Consider the following 22,512-nt stretch of genomic DNA (forward strand, 5'->3'; position numbering starts at 1 on the left):
TCAAATTTTTCCAATATTATCTAAAATTTCCAGCGCTTGAGCACATTTTCTTGGCATTTTTAAGAGCCCTGCTGTAATAATGATAAAATAATTGCATCTTGAAGATTTAAACCATTGAAGCTGTTTGTTTTAAAAATCAGATTTTATGATTTAAACAAAAATCTAGGAAAAAAGCCAAATTTATAGTCATAATAATAACGTTGATCGGCCAAAGAGCAGCATTTAAAGAAAAAAATCATAAAAATACTGTCCTCAATTTAGACAATTTAGTAATCTGTCTTAAAAATAAATCAAAATAGAATTTAATAAATTAAAAATGCATTCAGATGATAAATATATTTGTATTTTTTTATTCAACCCTTGATAATCGAGTATTTACTACAATATTTTATATCACAAAATAATAAACAACATAGACACTCAATAAATAGGTTAAACACGGAGTTTGGAGAGGCGTTCGTGCCCATTGTTCCTCGGCGCACGCTTATCTTAAGACTGGAGAGACCTGCTCTCGCGTCAGGGATGAGAGCACCTGGAAAGGAGGGCGCCGAGCCTCTCTCTACACACGCAGGTGAGCAGCGACCTTTATTGCGTCGGGTCAATCGACAAAATGGCAAGAGATGCGGTTCAACATGTACAAGAAAATGGCAATAGTAGAAAGGTCATTCCCTGAGCACCCATTCCTCATTAAATAAAAATCAGTTGTACATCTCAAAAACTATCGCCAAACTTTGGTCATCTGCCCAGGCGTCTGGTCATTTTTTTCGGTTTCCAAGATTTCGAGTTTTGCCTCGTGACCAAGTAAGGTTTTTCTGAGGACGGACACAAGAACTTCTTGAACAGCGGCTTCCACGTCGTGCTTTTCGCCCACGGCGGCTCGAAAAGGTTGTTCCAAAGGGTGTTGGCCGCTGAAAAAAATTAATAAATAAGTAATAAAGGTGAAACGCTTACTCTGACGAAGTTTCTGAGCCCACCATTCGATTCCTGAGGTTCGAATTAGGCGAAATTGACGTTTTTTCCATTAAAAAAGTGCAGCGCGACGTGCGAACTTTTTTCCCGCCAAAAGAATATGAATGCGAGAACTGCGCATGCGTCAGAGCTTGACAAAGAAGTCATTCGTACAGGCGGTCTCTCTGCAAGTGCTCAAACCAGCTCTCACGCATGCGCACTACTCGAAAATACGTTCATTTTGTTTTGGCGGGAAAAAAAATTCGCACGTTGCGCTGGACTTTTTTAACGGAAAAAAACATCTAATTTACCTAATTCGACCATCAGGAATCGATTGGTGTGCTCAGAAACTTCGTCAAAGACGATATTCAACTAAATTCGGTAAATGTGGGCGTGGTTCCTAGGAATTTTTGAGAAGGAGGCGTGGCACGTGTTGCAAAGCTTGGTGTAATCGTAAAATTGAGAGAAAAATCGATGGAATTTTGGAATGGAGGGCGTGGTTATCCGGAGAACGGAAAAGGAGGCGTGGCACGAAAAAAATTTAACGATTTTACTGAGAGAACTCGTGGCAATCTCGAATTGGGGGCGTGATTTTTAGGAAAATTATAAAAGAAGGTTCACAAAGAGCGGGAAAATAAATAAACTCGACTCAGAATTCCCGGAAAAATTTTTATATAGGGGCCGTTATTTTAAAAAAACCATGTCGTACCGACGGCATGAAGCTTTTGCGAGAAGTGGAAACAGTCGACGGCGAGGTAGGAGTAATCCGTGGTCAACAAGCCGTTGTTTAGCCTCACGGACGGGAAAAGGATGTCTTGATAAGTTGGCTGGAATTCGAGCGCAAAGTCATCTCGCCCGTCGTACCTTTTACTCTCCACCTATAAATTACGTTGGCATTAATCTTCAAACCTTGTACATTTGGCTAACTCAACAGAAAACTGGTTTTGTCTTCTCGTTTATCAAAAGGCCGACGAGAATTTTTGGTCGCCGCCATGATGAGCAAACATTATGTCACGTTTTTAAAGAGTAAATAACCTCACTTACCAGCATTTGTTCGACTCTTTGAAACTGTCTCGTCATCAGCGTAACATTTCGGAGCTTTTCGGCTTCGTTGCCGCCGAAGAGACAAGAACACACAATCGGCAGAATGGAGAGACACAGGTTCGGCAAGTCGCGCATCTTGGCGTAGCTTGGGATGTCTGCAAAAAGAATTTTTTGCACGTGTTTGTATTTTTTATTTGTTTAAAACGCACATTTGGGTCGGATATATTGGATTTTTAGGGCAGGAAGTGCAAGTGCTTTGCGGCTAGCAAGCCACAAAAGCGTGCAAAAGAGGTTACAATAGATAAGCAGGAAGATCAAAATAAGGAAACTGGAATTTCCGCTTTACAAAAATGCATTTTTTGACAGGGTTCGAGTTTTTATGGTCTTGTCCGACCTAGGGACGACTCTTATATTAGGTTCCCTGCGTCAAAACTAATTTTTTAACTCTGAAAATAGACCCAAAAATCAGAAAAAATTCAAAATGGTGGTGATGGCGGCGGAAAATGGTCCTAAAAGACGCAGAATTTTACGGCGAGTCTGATTAAATTTAGTTTTTTACTCTGCGACCCACAGGAGCCGAGTTAATAATTTTTTAAGTTGAAAAAAACGCGATTTGGGACATTTCAAATTTTGGTTTTCGGGGCCCAGGCGGGGTCCTGTGGGCCCAATGGTTCTGATTTGAGTACCAATCGATGCCCCTTGGTAGGGCGCGTCCGCCCGTGTGCGGTTTTCCAAAATCGAACCATTTTTCGAATTTTAACGAATTTCTTTCTGCCAATTTTTCAAAAAAGTCGAAATTTCCTTAAATTGGTTTAATTTTGATTAAAATTCACCCGTTCCTCCGATCGTCGCCCACGACCCCTCATCAGACACGTCTTGGACAGGAGCATTGTCCTGAGTTACTCTTACAACCTTTTTCAGGGTACCCCGACCTGAGATCCGCTCCCAGACCGGTTTTTCTTGCTTCTTCTTTACATTCGTGATTCGTGCACATTTCGCGATACTCAGCGATGATTTTTCATGCTTGCTTGTAACCGACCTTCCTCAGGTCGCATGACCAGTGCGCCATCGCACAAATTTAAAGTCTATTGGTCAATTTGGCCGCCTAGACGGATCTATTCCCAAGGCGTGCAAATAATAATCCTCTTAAGAATAATTAATAACAGACTTACAAGGAGCAGAGACGAGGTTGACAAACGCCTTTGGCACGTGTTCATACAGATAGTCGAGCGTCTTCTGCAGATTTTTCATGTGCGTGTCGGCGCCTTGGCTTGGGTTGTAGCAGTAGTCGCTGCAAAGATCGTTCGTGCCGATCCACACAGTGATTAGCTGAAATTCAAATTCAAGCAATGCTCTTTTTTCGGGAAAATAAATAAAAGCTATACCTTCCAGCTGTTTTGGAAGTCGATCTTTCGGTCCGCTCGCATCCGCCGGACCAGCTCGACGGCCTCGAAGGGCAGGTCCTGGTCCATGGCGCCGTTCACAGCCACGTTGAAGCGCGCGTTCGGCGTCTGCGAGAGGCCGTCGCCGAGCGAGTAGCCCGTCAGGTTCGAGTTGTACTCCTTCAGGATGTTGGGCAGCGTCAGGTACTGCCGCCAGTTGCCCTGACCACCTAAAATCACACACAAGACGCCTTTATTTAAGCGATTTTAAGGAAATTAAAATACACTCATTTTGGAAATAAGGAAAAATTCACCCCCTGGGGATGAGGGTTGGTTTCAACCCCCCTAAAAATGCATTGCTATTCAATTAGATACTTAAATGATGCTGAAAAATGCGTGAAAATAGTGTTTTTGGTAATTTGAATATAATTTTGGGGTTTAAAAACTCGTTTTTCGAAATTTAAATTCTAATTTCTCAAAAACGCGGGCAAACCAAATCACCATTTTTTTATATGTTTTTTCTCATTAAATAAGGCACATTTTGGCTATCTCGAAAATAAATATTTTTGTTTCCTTCGATATTCTATAATTTCTTGAAATCTTTAGTTAAATGTTAGTGACCTTGACCTTTGACCTAGGAAGTTTGTCAACGTGGCAAAGTTGTTGGAAATTTAATGTAGATCATTTTAGGCTCCTTATTAATCAATTTATTTTAACTCTAACTATTTTTACAAAATTCCCAATAATTATTATTTTTTTACCTCCGTTCCAAGACATGCCTCTGTTGTCTATGGTGAGCACATCATAGAAGGTCCTGGCGACGGCTCCAGTGGCCGCCGAGAGGCTGTCCCCGATGGTGGCCACCACGTCGATGTCTCCTGGCCGCAGCTGGTGGACTGAGCTTGGCCGCTCCTTCGAACGCTCGCCTGCACCTTTGGCGCACGGGAAAGGCACACTGCCAGGAATCACAGCTTGCTTTTCATTCTGTAAAACGTCGATTTTATTTTTTTGTTGCATTGCATTTTTTGTCAATATTAATATTTCAATTATTAGTTCTCCAGTATAATTAAAAAATATTAATATTGTTTCATCATCTTAACAAAAAAAAAGAAAATAATTAATTTCTACCTTGATGTCGAGGTATGGTACGAAGAGGGCGTGGGCAGCAGTGACGAGGACCAGCGTGCGCAGCAGCAGCACCTTCGGCGACAGCATTCTGCGGACAGGACGGCATTTTGGTCAAACTCTGGTCATCATTATTTCGACGCAGCAAAGACGAGCGCGGCGCCCGACCGACTGCCGCACTCGCAAACGCAAACGTAACGCGGGCGAGGAAAGTTTTTGTTTTCGCGAAGGGCCACTAGTTTTTGCGAGAGCGGCTGCCCTCGCCACCGCAATTCAGTTTCACCTAATAGTGGCGTTTCGTTTGCAAAATTATTGGATAACGATCATGACTCGACCGCGCGCACCGGAAGCACCGCAGATAGCGTCGCAATTGGACGCAGGTGCTGAAATCTTTGGCCCCATCGCTTCATACAATTGGTTATTTATTTATTTTCTGCAATTTCTAGCTCTTTATAGCGATGTTGTCTAGGAGGATACAAATTAATTATAATAATTTAGCCACGTATAACAGAATTAATTTAATAAATCAGTCTCTTCTAAAGAGTTTAAAACGATTTTTGAAAGGAATTAATTTGATGAAATGGCACGGGTCGGAGGACAAATTTAGCTGCTGTTCAGGGGAGGTTGAGACGAGTCAAATTAAGGGTAGTTTTTGCAATTTTGATGGTTAAAATAGCAAAAAAAAATTAAAAAAACGGATAATTCGTATTTTTAAACATTTTAAATTCAAAATCTCCGGTTCTAACCATCAGAATTGTAAAAACTACTCATCATTGGACTTTTATCAACCTCCCTTGACCAGCTAAAGGGTTTAGGGGTGCTTACCCCCGTCCCTTTCCAACCCCTGCTAAAAATTAAATAAGAAAAGAGAAAAAAATTAATTTTTTCATTTTTCAAAGGGGTTGCGTTGATTTAAATAAATTTTGGAGGGTGAACAACCCCTTCAGTTGGTCAGGGGAGGTTTAGATGAGTCTAACGATAGGTAGTTTTCGCAATTCTGATGGTTAGAACCTAAGATTTGGAGCTGGCAATATTCGCAAAACACGAAAAAGTTAAAAAATTTGTGTCTTTTTGGGTTCGAAGGAGAATTTCTTGAAAACTAGAAGGATCGCGGCTCTGAAATTTTGACACAAGTTCAGAAATGTCATGGGACAACTTTTAAACCAATTTTCAAATTTTCAATATCCTGAAATAATTTCAAATATTTTAATTAGAAACTAAAATTGACATTGGTGACCTTTTACCTTGACCTAGGACATATAATTTAGTGTTAATTCGATAGGGCTAAGCGAGAGAAATCCAGAACACACCTTATTTTTTAGATTAAACCACGGAGAAATGAGATACTGTGGTTTTATAGTATCCAAAATATTCCAAAACTGATAAAAGATTGATTTTTGTAGTAAATTTTGTTAAATTTACCAGTTTCCTCTTTTTTCCCGTGAAATTTGGTCATTACTCTATCTAAAAATACCAAAGAGAAATTTTGTTTGTAAAGTAAATCTAAATAGAGGAAAATAAATTAGATAATTCCCTAAATTGCTTTAATTTTCAGTCTCTCATTGTAATTTCCGTCTTTAAAATGACGTTATGTTTAAAGAAGAGATCATTATTAAGATAATTATGCGAGGATGCCATCAGCATTTTGTCTCATCCTCAAATATTTGCATATCGAGCAAAAAAAATGGTTCCGTCTCGTCCAGCAGCAGCTTTGGAAGCATTAAAATGCGTAATATATAATTTTTAATTTTATTTGCACTCGTGGCACAGTGCCACCGCGAATAAAAGGTATGACTAGACAGAAATCGAGTGACAGCCTTGGCGAATTCGAATGAATTGGAGAGGAAAAATGGCGAGACGCACTCGAGACACTCGCGGAGCGAGTGATGCAGTTTCAAAGAGTTAATTAATATTTTGCTCGTTGCAAATCGAATCGTGAGAGGAACACGAAAATTATTGCAGCCGAGCAGCCCTTCGCCTTGGCATCATTTCTACATTTATTGTTCAGTTTTTAAGTGATGCCGCGCTGACGCAATTGATTTTTCATTTGGCAAAATCTTTATTGATATTATATTAATCTTCTAGAAGATTCCAAACAATTTTGTCGCTCTCCTGACGCATTATTTATTTTGTTTGATGCATGGTCACCAAAAATAAAAAGGGAAATGACCATCGCAACCTTTGAATTGATGCCCTATAATTTGGAGAGGTATTTGTTTTCGTTATTTGATATACAGGAAGTGATTTGATTATGCAAATGGCGTGTTGTGAGTATAAAACGCATCTGCCGTCGTTATAAATACGCTGGAGCAGTTGACGACCTCAAGATCCAAGCCAACAAGGCCGCCCGGACTCGCGCATTTCCTTTTTCCACGCCGGGCGTTAGCACAATTTGGTGCAAAAACCACAACTTGCTGACGATTGATAGCATTCTTACGATCCAGTTGCGGCTATAATTTTCGGATATACTTCTAGTTTAAATCACATAATTGGCGGCTTGGACACGCACCGTTGATTTCCTCATTGGCCATTACCCACTGTTTCTACGAGTTAATTAGGTAAACACAATTATTTCTGCTTCATATCCTTCAGTTAAAAATAAGTCCTAATTAGATAATGCATTCTTCTTGGTGTTTTAAGCACTTCTAAACAGAGAAGGAAATTTTAAAGAGTTTTTGTGAAATCGGCGGCGCCGGAAAAACCACAAAAAGTGTCCCCGGAACCGATCTCAGGGTGCCTTACCCTGAGGAAGGTCATCAGGGCAGTTCAAGTGGTAGGGCTTGGCAAGACCTTTCATATGAGACCTCGTGAGTCGAAATCCCTCAACCCGTTGAATTTTAACAAAAATAACATCTTTTCCAAAATTCACACATTTAAAAAGTCGTAGAAATTTGAAAAACGTCCCAATTGTTCAAAACCGAACACGGTGGGATGCGTCCCACCGAGGCGCGTCGAACGGTGCCTAAATCAACCACCCCTGACCCATAGGGCCCGAGCTGAGACCCGAAAACCAAAATTTTGAAGTGTCACGTGATGTGTTTGAAAACGCAAAAATCGGAGGTTGCATTAAAAATTGTTTGCTTGAAGAATCCTCGACGCTGATTGGCTGCACGCTGTCGTGGTTCCAAATTTTGCGTTGCGTGCAGCCAATCAGCGTCGAGGATTTGTTGAGCCAAGAATTCTTGCTGCTTTCTACGATTTCCGTGATTTCATTCGCAATTAAACCAACTGTTAATTTATTTCTGCGATTATAAATCAATAGAACAACTCGTTAGCTGCAAGAAGAGACCGAACCAACATTTTTAGCAGAATTAATAGCGATTTACGCGTCGCATTCACCACATTTCTTACTTACGGTAGGGAAAAATGTCGTTGAGCGAATTTTTTATTTTAGAAGATATTGAAATTTTATTAACAAAAGCAGAAAAGAGACTACTAAAATATAGTTATTATTTAAACACGTCTCGTTTAAGCATAAGTGTTAACTCATTTCACACATCACTTGACTTTTAAAATATAATTAGCACGTTTTTAGTATCCGCAGCGTATGTATGACTCATGCTTGTTTTTTTTCGTTGTGTCTGCACTGCAGCCTACGCATAAGAAACTCCCGTAAAAATAAGTGCAACTTTTTATGGTTGTTAGCTGGTCGTTAAACTTTATACATATATAAAGTCTTCTTTTATATGCTCGTTTTCCAAATTGGATGATGAGAATGCAAATTTTTGTTACTACTTGACAAATTCCTAATTTTCGTCTGATTTAGTTAATTTGAGAAATAAAACCAATTGTTTTTTAATTACCAATTTCTGTTAATATTTCGAGCGTAGGAAGATTTTTAAGAAAGTGTTTGGTTTGTTTCATATTTTGAAATGAAAAAATTTGGAAATAAAGAAAGGGAAGGAGAATAAGAGCAGTGCCGCAAAGACGAAATAATAATCGAGGGCAGAAATGACGGATAAAATCAGACGAATCAACCTCTAGAAATATGAATTTTTCTTTTATTGCATTACTAATTAATTTTAATAATTTATAAAACCAATTTTTAAAAATCAATCAATGCAATTTAGAAATTGTAAATAAAGCGAACTCGATAGATCTTTTATTTAAGTACTCGAATGATTTGCCTGTTTAACTCTGTCAAACAAATGAAGCGTTCTTAAATTTGACAAGCAAGGCTAAGCGTGTGTCGAAAAAAACGACACGAACGAAAAAAATGTGCTCCCGTGTTGCTGCGCGGCACACGTCGCGTCGGCCGCTTTGTTGTGCGCGCGCCAATCAGCAAAACAAATATAATATTTCTGTCTGCTCTCTTGCTCTTGACTCTCGGGATCACAATCAATGGAGCGCTGAGTCAGCGCTTCTTTTCACATGCCAAACAGTCGAGTTGCATTGCACACACACATACGTATAGACCGGGGTCGTTCCTCTTTATTTGCGCCAAATTCCAGCGGAAAAATCAGCATTGTTGTCTCAGCTCTTATTATTATTTATTTATTTATGCCTTTGGAATAAAGGTCCAACTGGCCCTGTCCATAAATCTCAGGGTTTGCTATGCGCCTTTCCCGTCGACACTTCATCTACAAAAAATACAAATCGTGGCCATGCACCATAGTTTTGATTGATGCTCAAAATTCTGGAAAATGCATCAAGTCAGTTGAAGCCAAAATTGAGCTAAGTAGCCGCGTAAATTTTTGAGAAAAGTGGTAGAAAATGGTGAGGAGTGTCTCCTTACTTGTGTAGTGCCTCCACCTAATGGTGTTAACCTTTACCCTGAAGTTCACCTGTGCGCCCATGCGCACTGCTAGTTTTGTGATAAAGTGATTATTCCCAATATATCAGCCGAGCGTTAAGCAGCTACGTGTTAACGCTCGCAAGGCCAGTGAAACTCAGTGCTCATCACACGCCCGTAAGAAAACTTAAATAATATCTTAAACTTCGTACGCAGTGAGTTAAAGTTCAAATACCAAATGACTATTTATTAATTTGCAGTACGCTGACCTTGCCTGTAATATTCCTGGTGTAATTGATATTGTTCTCGCCTCATAACTGACCCGACCCGTTTACCGGGGTAAGATTTGTTTTAATCAATTTACATTTTATTGCTGTGATGTTAATAATATTATATTTACCTATTGTATTTTAATGTGTAATTTATGTTTTATTACTTTACAATTTTAGTTGAATTTTACTTTTATAAATTTCTGAAATTCTTATTTGTAATACGCATTATTGACATTTTTCTTGACTGAATTCTTATGTAATTCCAGTTCAACCTCGAGGCAAAACAATAAAGTCTGGTATCTAAACCATTTGAGGGATTTGACTCTCCGTTTCCCCATATTTGGTGCAGCCCGACGTGACAATTGAAAGGATGCCAGACGAAATACCAGCCCAATCCTCCAAAGGATTTTTCAAACCACCGGAATACTCTACCAACCACGCTGATAAATTCTTTGCGGTCCTGGAAGGGAGGTTCCGCCAACACAAAGTGGAAGATGAACTGGATAAGTTCCTGACGCTTGCAAGTGCAGTCCCTTTCGACGAATTACCAGAAGCAGCTGGGAATCTCGTACGCAGACCGCCAGAGGAAACACCTTATACTAAGTTGAAGGCAGCGATTTTGGAAAACCTCCGACCAAAGGATTATGACGCGCTCCGAAAACGGATGAAGGCTATTCCTTTAGGTTCCATGAAGCCAACCGAATTTTTGAATCGTCTCCGGACCATCGCAGATGAAACTACCTTGGCAAACCCTATCTTCAAAACCGATTTGCTTGCAGTTTGGCGTGACGCGATGCCAGCTGAATGGCGTCACGTCCTTGTAGTCGAGCCGGACATAGACGAAGCTGCGAGAAAGGCTGATGTTTTATATCAGTATCAGCCACCGCAAGAAGTGAATGACGCCCGTGCCATAGTAGCAGCTGCGTCAGCGCCTGCTCCTCCTGCAGCGCTGCGCCCTGCCATGAACTACGAGCAGCGTTTTGCCGCCCTGGAAGCAGCAATGAAAACAATGACAGAGGCATTCAACCTGAGTCAGGTCGATGACACCCGCGGTAGACAGCCGAAAAAGGGTGATAACAACCGCGGTCGGCGATTCAGCAGAAGTAAATCGCGCCCGCGCCGCTCGCAATCTCAGGAAAATGCGCCAAATGACTCCTCACTTTGTTTCTACCACGATCGTTTTGGTGCTCGCGCTCGCCAATGCCAAGAAGGTTGCCGGCATTTTCCTAAAGCCGACGCTGTCCAGCCAACTCCGGGAAACTAGAAGAGCAGCACAACTCCGCGGCTGTTGTCTGCAACCATAGCTCATGCCGCTTATTTCTAACTGATCCCATCACGACCTTCACGTACCTCGTGGACACAGGTGCTGACCTTTGTATAATCCCGCGCTCTCTTGTGCCTGGCGTACATAAGAAAACTGATTTTAAACTTACTGCCGCTAATGACAACGTTATCCACACGTATGGATTTGTCACGCTAACCCTTTCTCTGCAACTGCGCCGAGAATTTCAATGGTGCTTTCTCATCGCAGACGTAAACACTCCCATTTTAGGAGCTGACTTCTTGGTGCATTTCCACCTTGCTGTACACCTTGACAACGGAACCCTTGTTGACAAAACCACTGGTTTGACGGCCAAGGGAACCTGCCGAGTAGATAATCAACCTACAATTAAAGTTGTTGAGACTTCCAATAAATGTCTCCTAGTGCTTAAGGAATTTCCTGAGTTGTTGCGCGATCCAAAGGTTCGGCGCCCCGTAAAGCACTCTACTTCCCACCAAATTGTGACGACACCTGGTCCACCTTCATTTGAGCGATGCCGCCGATTACCTGCTGACAAGCTAAAAATAGCTAAGGAACTCTTTCGAAAAATGGAGGAAAAAGGAGACGTGATAAGAGGTACCAGCCCCTGGGCCTCCGCTTTGCATTTAGTGCCGAAAAAGGACGGTTCGTGGCGCCCTGTCGGTGATTACAGAAAACTCAATTCGAGAACCGTAAGTGACAGATATCCCATGAAATACATCTATGATTGTACTGCTGCACTCTCTGGTTGTACCATCTTTTCGAAGCTTGATCTGTCACGTGCATACCTTCAAGTTCCTGTTGCACCCGCTGACGTGGAAAAGACCGCTGTAACGACTCCGTTTGGTCTATTCTTGTATCCCTACATGCCCTTTGGGTTGAAGAACGCTCCTGCGACGTTCCAGAGGTTGATGGATCAGATCTTCGACGATATGACCTTTGTCTTCTGCTATATTGATGACATATTGATTTCTTCATCGTCCGCTGCTGAGCATGAAGATCACCTGAGAAAGGTGCTCAAGCGCCTTGACGAGCACGGTCTAGTCCTCAATCCGAGGAAGTGTGTGCTTGGCGCAAATTCTATTGAATTCCTTGGTTACCGAGTGGACAGTAAAGGAATTACTCCACTTCCAGAGCGTGTCGCCGCAATCAGAGAATTTCCTCTTCCTGCGACCGCCGACAAATTGGCTAGGTTTCTCGGCATGCTAAACTATTATCGGCGCTTTGTACCGAAAATTGCTGCAACTCTCGCACCTCTAAACGCACTGCTTGCCGGTAAGAAACGCAAAAAGGAACCGCTAACTTGGAATGAAACTGCTAAAACCGCTTTTGAAGCAAGTAAAGTCGAGTTAGCCAGCGCAGCGTGCCTTGCACATCCAAAAGACGACGCACCGCTTGCGCTGGTGACTGATGCATCAGACATCGCCTTAGGCGCCGTCGTCCAACAGTGCGTGAATGATATTTGGGAGCCCCTTGGATTTCATAGTCGAAAACTATCTACTACAGAGAAGAACTACGCACCTTATGATCGAGAGCTGCTCGCCATTTACGATGCTGTGAAGAAATTCCGCTACCTCCTTGAAGGACGACAATTTGTGATTTACACGGATCAAAAGTCTCTTACTTCTGCATTTTCGAAGAATAGAACAGATTGCACACCTCGCCAAATCAGGCATTTGCAATTTATTGGGGAATTCTGTACAGATATTAGATACGTCCCTGGAAAAGCAAATATCGTCGCAGATGCGCTATCGCGTGTTGACGCTGTCTCTGCTCCTGCCGCACTCTCTCATGAAGCTATTGCACGCGCACAGAAGGACGATAATGAACTGAAGCAGTATCTCGGCCCATCAAGCTCTTTGAAGCTGAAGTTGTTTCCCGTTGAAAATTCTGAAGACCAAATTTGGTGTGACACTTCAACGAAAACACCTCGCCCTTTCCTGCCGCTGAAATTTAGAAAACCCGCATTTGATGGTCTACATAACCTTGCACACCCTGGTGGCAAGGCCTCTACACGCTTGGTTGCAGAAAGGTTTGTTTGGCCCAAAATGAAGAAGGATTGTCTCACCTTCGCAAGAAATTGCCTTGAATGCCAGAAGTCAAAGGTTACGAAGCACACTCAAGCTCCACTACGTTCGTTTCCTATTACTTCAGACCGTTTTTCTATCGTGCACATTGACCTTATTGGTCCGCTACCGCTCTCTGAAGGTTTTCGCTACTGCCTCACTATGATTGACCGATTTTCAAGATGGCCAGAAGTTGTCCCACTGTCAACTATTACCAGCGAAGCAGTTATTCGAGCAATAAAGGATGGATGGATTAGCAGATTTGGTCTGCCGACGACACTTGTCTGCGATCAGGGCAGACAATTCACCTCGCAAACCTTCCACTCTTTCGCCACAAAAGCAGGTATCAAAATCAAACACACTAACGCATATCACCCTCAAGCAAATGGAATGATTGAACGCTTCCATCGCACCCTGAAAGCCGCGCTGACGTGCCATGCGACTACTTGGTCTGCAGCCCTTTCGCCTGTTCTGCTGGGTTTGCGTTCTGCTTTGAAGGAAGATTTAGGTTTTTCTTCCGCACAAATAGTGTATGGAGAATCCATCAGGTTGCCAGGTGAATATTTCACTCCACCTGAATCCCAGCTTACTCCAACTGAAATACTGTTACGCCTGCAAAGTCACCTTAAACAATTTTGCCCACAACCTGTGTGGCACAGTTCCAATAAGAAGTTCTTTGTGCACCCTGATTTAGCAAAAGCAACACATGTTCTGTTGAGATGTGAGCAACGTGCACCGCTCACGCCGCAGTATTCTGGCCCGCACCGTGTGCTCGAACATGGAGAGAAGACTTTCACCATCGAGTTTAAAGGCCATAGCAAAACTGTCTCAATAGATCGCTTGAAACCAGCATTTTCAGAAGCAATTTTGCCACGCGAAAGACCTGAAACGCCTTGGGTTGAAGTGCCTGCAAGAAGAAATGACGTGCCGCAACCCGCCGCACCGCCGCCTGTCTTGCCGCAACCCACTGCACCTCAACCTGCTGCGCCGCTGTCCGCGCAGCCAGCACCTCAGTCTGTAACGCAACCTCCAGTTGAGCCTCAACCTGGCCCTTCGGCCCCTGCAGCTCGACCTCCTCCATCAATTAGGCAACCAAAAGCATCTGAACCAAAAGTATCTATTCGCAAAACTGTTCGCATTGAAGCCCCTGTTGTTCGACAACCAGCGACGAAGACTAGATTTGGTCGAACCATCAAACTTCCTGATCGATTTGGTAAACCTACGTAGACTTCCAGTCATCCACCCCGGGGCTAGTGTAGTGCCTCCACCTAATGGTGTTAACCTTTACCCTGAAGTTCACCTGTGCGCCCATGCGCACTGCTAGTTTTGTGATAAAGTGATTATTCCCAATATATCAGCCGAGCGTTAAGCAGCTACGTGTTAACGCTCGCAAGGCCAGTGAAACTCAGTGCTCATCACACGCCCGTAAGAAAACTTAAATAATATCTTAAACTTCGTACGCAGTGAGTTAAAGTTCAAATACCAAATGACTATTTATTAATTTGCAGTACGCTGACCTTGCCTGTAATATTCCTGGTGTAATTGATATTGTTCTCGCCTCATAACTGACCCGACCCGTTTACCGGGGTAAGATTTGTTTTAATCAATTTACATTTTATTGCTGTGATGTTAATAATATTATATTTACCTATTGTATTTTAATGTGTAATTTATGTTTTATTACTTTACAATTTTAGTTGAATTTTACTTTTATAAATTTCTGAAATTCTTATTTGTAATACGCATTATTGACATTTTTCTTGACTGAATTCTTATGTAATTCCAGTTCAACCTCGAGGCAAAACAATAAAGTCTGGTATCTAAACCATTTGAGGGATTTGACTCTCCGTTTCCCCATACTTGAAATCCGAACTTATTTCCCAATAAAGAGTTTCCCTAAATGGTTTCACACGCTGTTGGAATCGAAATCTGGCAAGAATTAAAACGTGCGCAAAAAGTTTGTTCAAAGCCAATGCTGGACATTTTTTAGTATGTGGTTAATGCGTAAGTGTGCGTCAAATTGGCTGTTTGGGTGGTTGGTTGGCTGTTTTAGTTCTCACGGCCGATAATTGATTGTGATCGGCGCGGCAAATTAGTTGCGTTGATAATTGCAATTTCCTTGATCAACACGCAGCCGTGCTAATAAACGGAGGCGACCTCGGCTGCAGCACAAGGGCCCAACTGGGAAAATGCATATAATAAATTAAAGCTTGAATACGTCTAGTTTTCTGCTTGACCGCCGCGCGCACCCGAAAAATTCTTATTCCCTCGCTTGTGCCGCGGCCTAGGCGCCGATTTTGAACTTGAGCTGCGCCAAGGAAAGTGAAAGCATTACATTAATTCTCACGCGCGCTCACTGTCAGCAAACATAAATATAAAACTAGAAGAGACTACTGCAGTCACAATCAGCTGAGCCATAAAACGTTTCATTTTTTATTAGGTCGTTAAAACGTTGAGCCAACTAAAAAAATATACGGAGGATTGTGATAGGTCATAGATTTCAATAACGCATATTAAAAGAAATTCTTTCCTAAAACTTTACTAGAAAATCGAGGAAAAAGATTAATATTTCCCTATGGTTGCCGTTTAAATTTTTAGGTAAATTAAAAGGTTTGGCGAGCATTAATTTTAAAAATCATTGATTTTTTACGAGATTTTTTTTTTAAATAATAAAATTCATTCAATTATTCTTCCATAAATTAATTCAATTTAATTGCCCAGTCTTTACCTGGCAAAAATACCTTCTAAAATTAAAATCCTAATTTAAATTAGTCTCAATTGAAATAATGTTGCCGTTTTTTCCCTCAATAAAATAATCACTAAACTATTCTGCGAAATCTGTCTACCAGAAATGAATGAGAAGGTTGGGAGTCTCATTTTTGGCTATTATAATGGCTAGAAACGTTTAATGGTTTAGTGCGAACTGCCTCAGGAAACAGAGACGCACGCGCGTCGAGTCTTTTGCAAACAAGGCGCGGATATGAAAAGATGCAAGGCCGCAACTGCGGTAGAAAAATAAATGTTTAGACGAAAACAATCGGTTGGCCACAACCCATTGATGCTTTCGGCATATCTTATAACTTCCGTGATACTTTAAAAACAAACAATAAATTAAAGTAGAGCTCTACAGATCAGAAATTAAGAAAATTCAGCATTGTTTTTACTATTGCAAGTAGTTCATTGAGCTCATTTTCTGTGAAATTTGGCAACAGTGTATCTCTAAAATGCGCAAGACTGTCTTTGACGAAGTTTCTGAGCCCACTAATCGATTCCTGAGGGTCGAATTAGGTATAGTGGACGTTTTTTCCGTTTAAAAAGTCCAGCGTGACGTACGAATGTTTTTTTCCCGCCAAAACAACATGCGAGAAGTGCGCATGCGTGAGAGCTGGTTTGAGCACTTGCAGAGACCGCAGCTGTACGAATGACTTCTTTGTCACATCCAGCCAGCTCTCACGCATGCGCAACTCTCGCATTCATTTGATTTGGCGGGAAAAAACATTCGCACGTCGCGCTGCACTTTTTTAACGGAAAAAACATCCACTTAACCTAATTCGACCCTCAGGAATCGATTGGTGGGCTCAGAAACTGCGTCAAAGACGAAATTTAATGGAATTAATTCATATTGACTTGAAAATTCTGCAAATTCATGGACCTATCCAAGGTTCCATCATTATTTCAGCTGCCGGCGTGGCGTATCCTGTTGCAATTGCAAGCAATTCAAAGCAGCGCGTTGCAATTTTTCTTATTTCATTTCATTCAACGGCTAATTATCGGCGGCGGCGTCGAACGCGGAAGGAGCAGAGTCATGGAGCATAAATATATTTCGCACCCTTCGAGTACTAGATATATAGGTGCTCGTCCTCGAGTGGCGCGGCGACGCATCCCGCGTGCCGCTAGCAAAAAGGTTTAATCGCGAATTAAGCGGCATGACTGGCGGGTCGGAGCGCACGCGAGCGAACACAAAAATTCATCCTTCAGCTTCCGTGCGTTGACGTCTCTCCTCGCGTGGACGCGCGGCCGCGTGAACTTGAAACCCACCGCGAGTAATTATATATTAGTGTGTGTGTGTTTTACAACCGCGATCATTTCGATTTAATTATACCGCGCCTCTCGGCGGCTGTGTTCAATCGCGGTGACGCGTGCTGCTGCTGTTCATTCATCCTTTCTCAATAACAAATCGCACGAGTAGGTGATGCGGATTTTCAAAAGGTGAGACTCATTCCTGCGGGTATCACACACGTGCTGATTGACGTTTTGCTGTATCCTCGTTAATAGAGAGGTTTCGGAGTTAATGATCCTGTAATTTACCCAAGGATATTTCCCCGATAGGAAATAGTTTGTCAAATTTTTAAATTATGAATAGGAATGTGATATTTAGACCATGAAAAATTGGCCAAAACAGTCCAAAAACGTATAAATCGTCTTTAAAGTGGATTCGTGCTCAAAACACTGAAAAATTCTTGTTGCCACTGCATGAAATCATCCCTTAGGAATCAGTTGAAGCCAAAATTAAGCTAATAAGCAAGGAAAATTTTTGAGAAAAGTGCTGCAAATGGCGAGGACTGTCTCCTTACTTGAAATCTTATTTTATTTCACAAGAAAGAGTTTCTTTAAAAGGTTTTCATGCAGATTTCGACGAGAGGAATTGAAATCTGCCAAGAAAATTCGGTTAAGCGCTGGAAATTTCTGAGAAAATTAGAAATTTTTTAATTTTTTCTGTAGCAAAAGGTCTTATTTTACTATTGCTCCAACAATTGAAATAATATTTAATTCTCGTCCTCTATCGATCCACTTTAAACTAACACATAAGTGCATTTTTTGGATTTTTTTAACAGTTTTTCAGTAAAAACATTTTTTTACGATTACAAAAGTAAGTTTTTTTGCTAATTCTGTACTTTAAAACTTATTGAAAAACAAAAGTGACCTTGTTTTAATTTTAAAAAAATAACAATAATAATTTCATTCTAATTTCGCTAATTTCCAGCAAATAAAATGCTGTTAATAATTTAACGCATTTATTTCCAAAAATTGGAAGCAATTCAGGAAGACAGGAAACAATAAATATCCAAATTAAGGTGCTGGTGAAAATTTCTATAGAAAAAGCGTTCAATTTATGATCAATAAAAAATTTCAACAATCGTAAAATTCAACAATGTCCCGCAAATAATTTTGTTGGTGATTGATGAAGCTCATTTAATTCGTGCAATGAATTAGGGCGGTCACGGAAGTTAAGTGTGCCAAACTGAATGAATTATAATTACAATTCTTTAAAAGGCTACGAGCCTGTTTCGTGTATATCATTGTCAAACCTGTACAGCCTTCTTGTTTAAGGAATGTGACCGGTTTGCGGACCTGAAAATTATTTTAGTTTACAATGAACAGACTAACGTTCATTTGATTTAAAACTTATTGAATTCAATTCAATACAATTAATTTAGTTCAAGTAAAAAAATTACGAAAGAAGCTCTATATAAATTAATTGCGGTTTCAGCCTTCAGTGAATGAATGATCGGCGGGAGGGAGAGTACACACACACAAATAATTTGTATGGACGGCTGGACAGCTGGCAGCGAATCAGACGTTATATAAGGCGAAACAAATATAATATATTATATATTGGTCATCGCAGGCGCGCATCGCGCTCTCAATGCCACACACTCGCCGCAGCAGCGCACTTTAGGACTAAAATAAAGCAGCTCGCGCTTGAGAAAGTATTGTTTGACAATGCGCATCACACCCAAGGCTCGCATTTAAACCGAACGTAAATACAGTCTCGAAAGTCGAACGGACCGAAAGGTTTTTGTTCTGAAAATAATGGAAAATTAAATACTATTTATTTTTTGCTTGAAATTAAAGCTGTTTTAATTTTTTAAACCAATTAGTGCCTTTTTCTCTTTTACGAAGGATCTTTACACTTTCATAAGTTTCAAAATCAAATTCAGCGAGTGAGGTCGACATTACTCATAGACTTTGCAGCAATAATACATCCTGCTGCTGAGTGAGAAATTTCTTTTTCCGAACCTTGGTGTCCGTTCGAGAGCATACATAATCAGTGATTCGTTGGAAATTTCCCTTCGACAATCCCTTCGGTATATCTGATTCAGACGAATACATATTTTCGAGTTATGACATTACAGAGTTCACGCGCACGCACAATGCATAAGTATCGATTTGCGCGCTCCTTAAAGGTATAGGTGCGACCTAGTTCGCCTCTATGGCATGCTCGCCCAGAGCCAGGGTCAGGGTTCTCGCGGCGCGCTCCTTTATCGGTGACGAATTAAATGCTTCTGTCTTTTTACCTTTGTTAATGTTCTCCAGCCGTTTTTTTTTTGTTTTGAAAATATATTTTATGATTCTTTGTTCTGTGGATGATGTTATTTTTTAAAGTGCTTCAAAGGCTCTTCGGGAAATTTGTAAAAATCCTATGGTTGTTTTTTTTAACTATAGAAAAACGTAAAATGAAATTAGCTTGGAAAATTAACATGAAAATGCCGTCAGCGCAACGAATATTTTGTTGTTGTTTCTTTAGTAACAGCTGATTAGCCGTTAATTAGCGAATGGACCGTTAGATGGCACATCAGGCCAATGGATAAATGTAACAAAATACGCGGGAATTAAATTATTAGGTTGGCACGCCCCTTTTTCGACGCTTCTGATTGGCCACTGCACTGTCTCCTGATTGGCTTCCATTATTTTGACGCCATATTTAATTCTGACCGGCGGGAACCAACACAGATCGCTATCCGGACCCCGGTGGGAATTACGACTGCGCAGAAGGTTTAAATTTGGGTAACGCATGCGCAGTGATGAGATTAAGCCTTCCTGTGAGATTAAGAAGCGATTTTAACAGACTGCGCATGCTTAAGATGCGCAAAAATTTTCTGCGCAGCTTCTAAACAGATCGCAACCCGGCCATCGGAGTAAAAGATCTATAAATTTGCCAGATTTCCGTTTAAATTTGCGAGCTTAACGATTTATTTCACAATTTATTGAATTTTTTCCTAAAATTCGAACACTTTTTGATAGAATGCCAAAAATGCTTATCATTTGCATGCAAGGCGGACGTCCAGAAGAGGAAGCATGGTTAAATTTTTGTCCACAATCTGCGATCGCATTCCCTTGCTTTGTTCCATTACCGAATTTTTCTCTTTGGAACAAAGGTGGCCGCTGTGACAGGTCAAGCGTGGCCAAGGTCAACGCCGAAACTTGCGATTAATTACGCTTATCCCATTGTTCAAATAGACGCCGGCACAATTATAGTTATGCGGCGCTATCGATCGCTTGTTGCACTCAATGACTTCTCCTTAATTTTAAGCCGTCAAGGCTGACGAAATATGAAAATGGCCAGTTTAATTTAAACGAGACTTCTATTTAATTTAAAAAAATTAAACGATTGTGAGAGAAATCTGCACTTCAATCGGAATGTTTTTCATTTTTTTTTTAAATTGGTAATTAAATTATAATGTTTCTTTCAACCCTTTACCTTTTTAAATTAACGCCGAAATATTTTCTTTATGATTTCATGTAAATTAAAAGACATTTTATTTTAATTAAAGAAATAAAAAATTAAATAAAATTTCCAACTTACAGCGAAGCCATGGCGACGTGTGTATTTGCAGGGGTAGTTTTGGGGTGGTTGGCGTGTAGTTCTCGGCCGGCGCTGACTGAGCTAGCTTGCTAAGAGGCTGCGCGACTCTTAGCGGCAAAGCAGGGCCCAACAGGCTGCTGCTCCTCGGGCGGCCGTCGTCGATCGTCAACTGCGACTACTCGCTGCCGCTCTGCGTCGGGCCTGCGTTGGCCGCGGTCGCCGCCCGCCCGCCAACCCGCCACCTCCTCCGGTTCTTCCAGAGCAAGGTCAGGATCACCGCTCCTGCTGGCTGGTCCGGCCGGCCGGCCGGTCGGGAGGGGGATCCCTCTAGATTGAGCTACGTGCGCTGCGCGCCTCACGCACCGGAAGATAAACCCGCCGCTTCGCTTCTTGTACTGAGTAATTAACTCTCACATAACACGTTGTGCGAATTTTTTGAGGATTTTTTCGCGCTAATCCTGTCAGCAATCTTGTTTTCCACGCCAAATTATTTCCTCTCTCTCTCTAATTGTTTTCACAGGTATTATAAGTACCAACAATACAATTTGCATGTTAATGTCTACCGTTTTATAATGGCAATATTTGCATTGCAGTTTTTTTTCTTGCATTACTTAGCAGTTTAAATGCTCGTTTAAATTATACTTGGATTCAACTCCTTTTCATTTTATAAAATTCGCTAGAAGGTTGACCCCTTCCCATTTCTTATTGTTTTAACCTTCATTTTATTTCAAAACATTTTTCACCAAAGCTTCATCTATAGATATATTATAGTTTGAAGCCATGAGGCCTTTTTCAACAATTTTATCGGAAATAAATCGCACTACTTCCTCTTTTTCTCGAAATGTTTGAAAAAAATCGCTGAACGCCTTTTTCTTCCATAAGAATACCTTTGGTAAATCTGCAGATGTACGGAAACCGATAACTTTGGTCTCTACTTGCAGCTAAAGAGTTTTTCTATCAATTTATAATCGCAATAACGCTTAAAAATTGATCAAAAAACACGCAAATTGGAAAAACCAGCAAGAATTCTTTGCTTGATAAATCCTCGTCGTTGATTGGCTGGCGCAATACGCACGTTGCTTGGCAACCACTAGAGCTGTTGACATGCGCGAGCCAATCAGAGCCGAGGATTCTTCGAGCTAAGAATTATTCTTGCGTGTTAAAATTCGCAATTAAAAGTTGAGTTAGATGCGAATGAAAACGCGATAATCGATGATTTCAGTAAGAATTCTTTGATTGTAAAATCCTCGACGCTGATTGGCTGACGCAACACTCACGAAAGCAGCTCCCACACAATTTACATCACATCATGCAACCACGACAGCGTGCAGCCAATCAGCGTCGAGGATTTGAAAATCAAAGAATTCTTGCTGCTATCTGCAATTTTCGTGTTTTCATTCATATTTTAATCAATTTTTTAAATTATTTCCGCGATTATAAATCTCTTTGGCTTCTAGAAGAGACCAAAAAATCGGTATTTCGCTCATCTGCAACAGAATGATAAGCGATTCTTTTAAAAAAGGATAAATTATTATTTTTGCGCAGAGAAACTAAATAAGGAAATTCTGCAAAAACATGTTTTTTTGGCCATCACCACCCAAGAGCTTATTCTATTATATTGATAACTCTCAATGCCACGCACGAAACGCGTTCACAAACATCTCGAGAATGCTGCAGCAGCCGCCAGGATCTGATTTTTATTTTTACGCACGCATTCGTCACACACAAAACACATTTCGCCTATCAAAACAGTAAGTGTTTTTTGACAAAACTGTGATACGTGTGACCGTAGATCCGCGGGCAATACAATATTTTATTTATGTTCTCAAGGATGCTGCAAACTGCGTTTTATAACCGCTCCCAGAAATTGCTGCTAAATTTTTATTAACCGAGGGCAACTTTTTCTAGCATAGAAAATTTTTGCGGAAGCAAAGACACTACTTATTGGCAAATATAGACGTTTTTAGCCAAATAAGTGGAAGCTTCCTAGTTTGCGGGCCGGAATGAAAATAAAGTATTAATTATGCTTGCTCATTGGCTTGCCGTGCTCATAAA

General features: G+C 41.0%; 1 protein-coding gene across 1 annotated transcript; it reads right to left on the minus strand.

The window, feature by feature from the left end:
- Positions 1-327: 327 nt before the first annotated feature.
- LOC135940396 (phospholipase B1, membrane-associated-like) lies at positions 328-20,634 on the minus strand. The gene is made up of 8 exons (XM_065485265.1): positions 20,458-20,634; positions 4,503-4,590; positions 4,136-4,358; positions 3,378-3,604; positions 3,165-3,321; positions 1,993-2,147; positions 1,658-1,826; positions 328-908 (listed from the first exon to the last, which is right to left on the minus strand). The coding sequence occupies exons 1-8, from the start codon at positions 20,466-20,468 to the stop codon at positions 736-738; spliced, it is 1,203 nt and encodes a 400-aa protein (XP_065341337.1). The 5' UTR covers positions 20,469-20,634; the 3' UTR covers positions 328-735.
- Positions 20,635-22,512: the final 1,878 nt, after the last annotated feature.

This window comes from Cloeon dipterum, chromosome 3 (assembly GCF_949628265.1).
Source record: "Cloeon dipterum chromosome 3, ieCloDipt1.1, whole genome shotgun sequence".
NCBI lineage: Eukaryota > Metazoa > Arthropoda > Insecta > Ephemeroptera > Baetidae > Cloeon > Cloeon dipterum.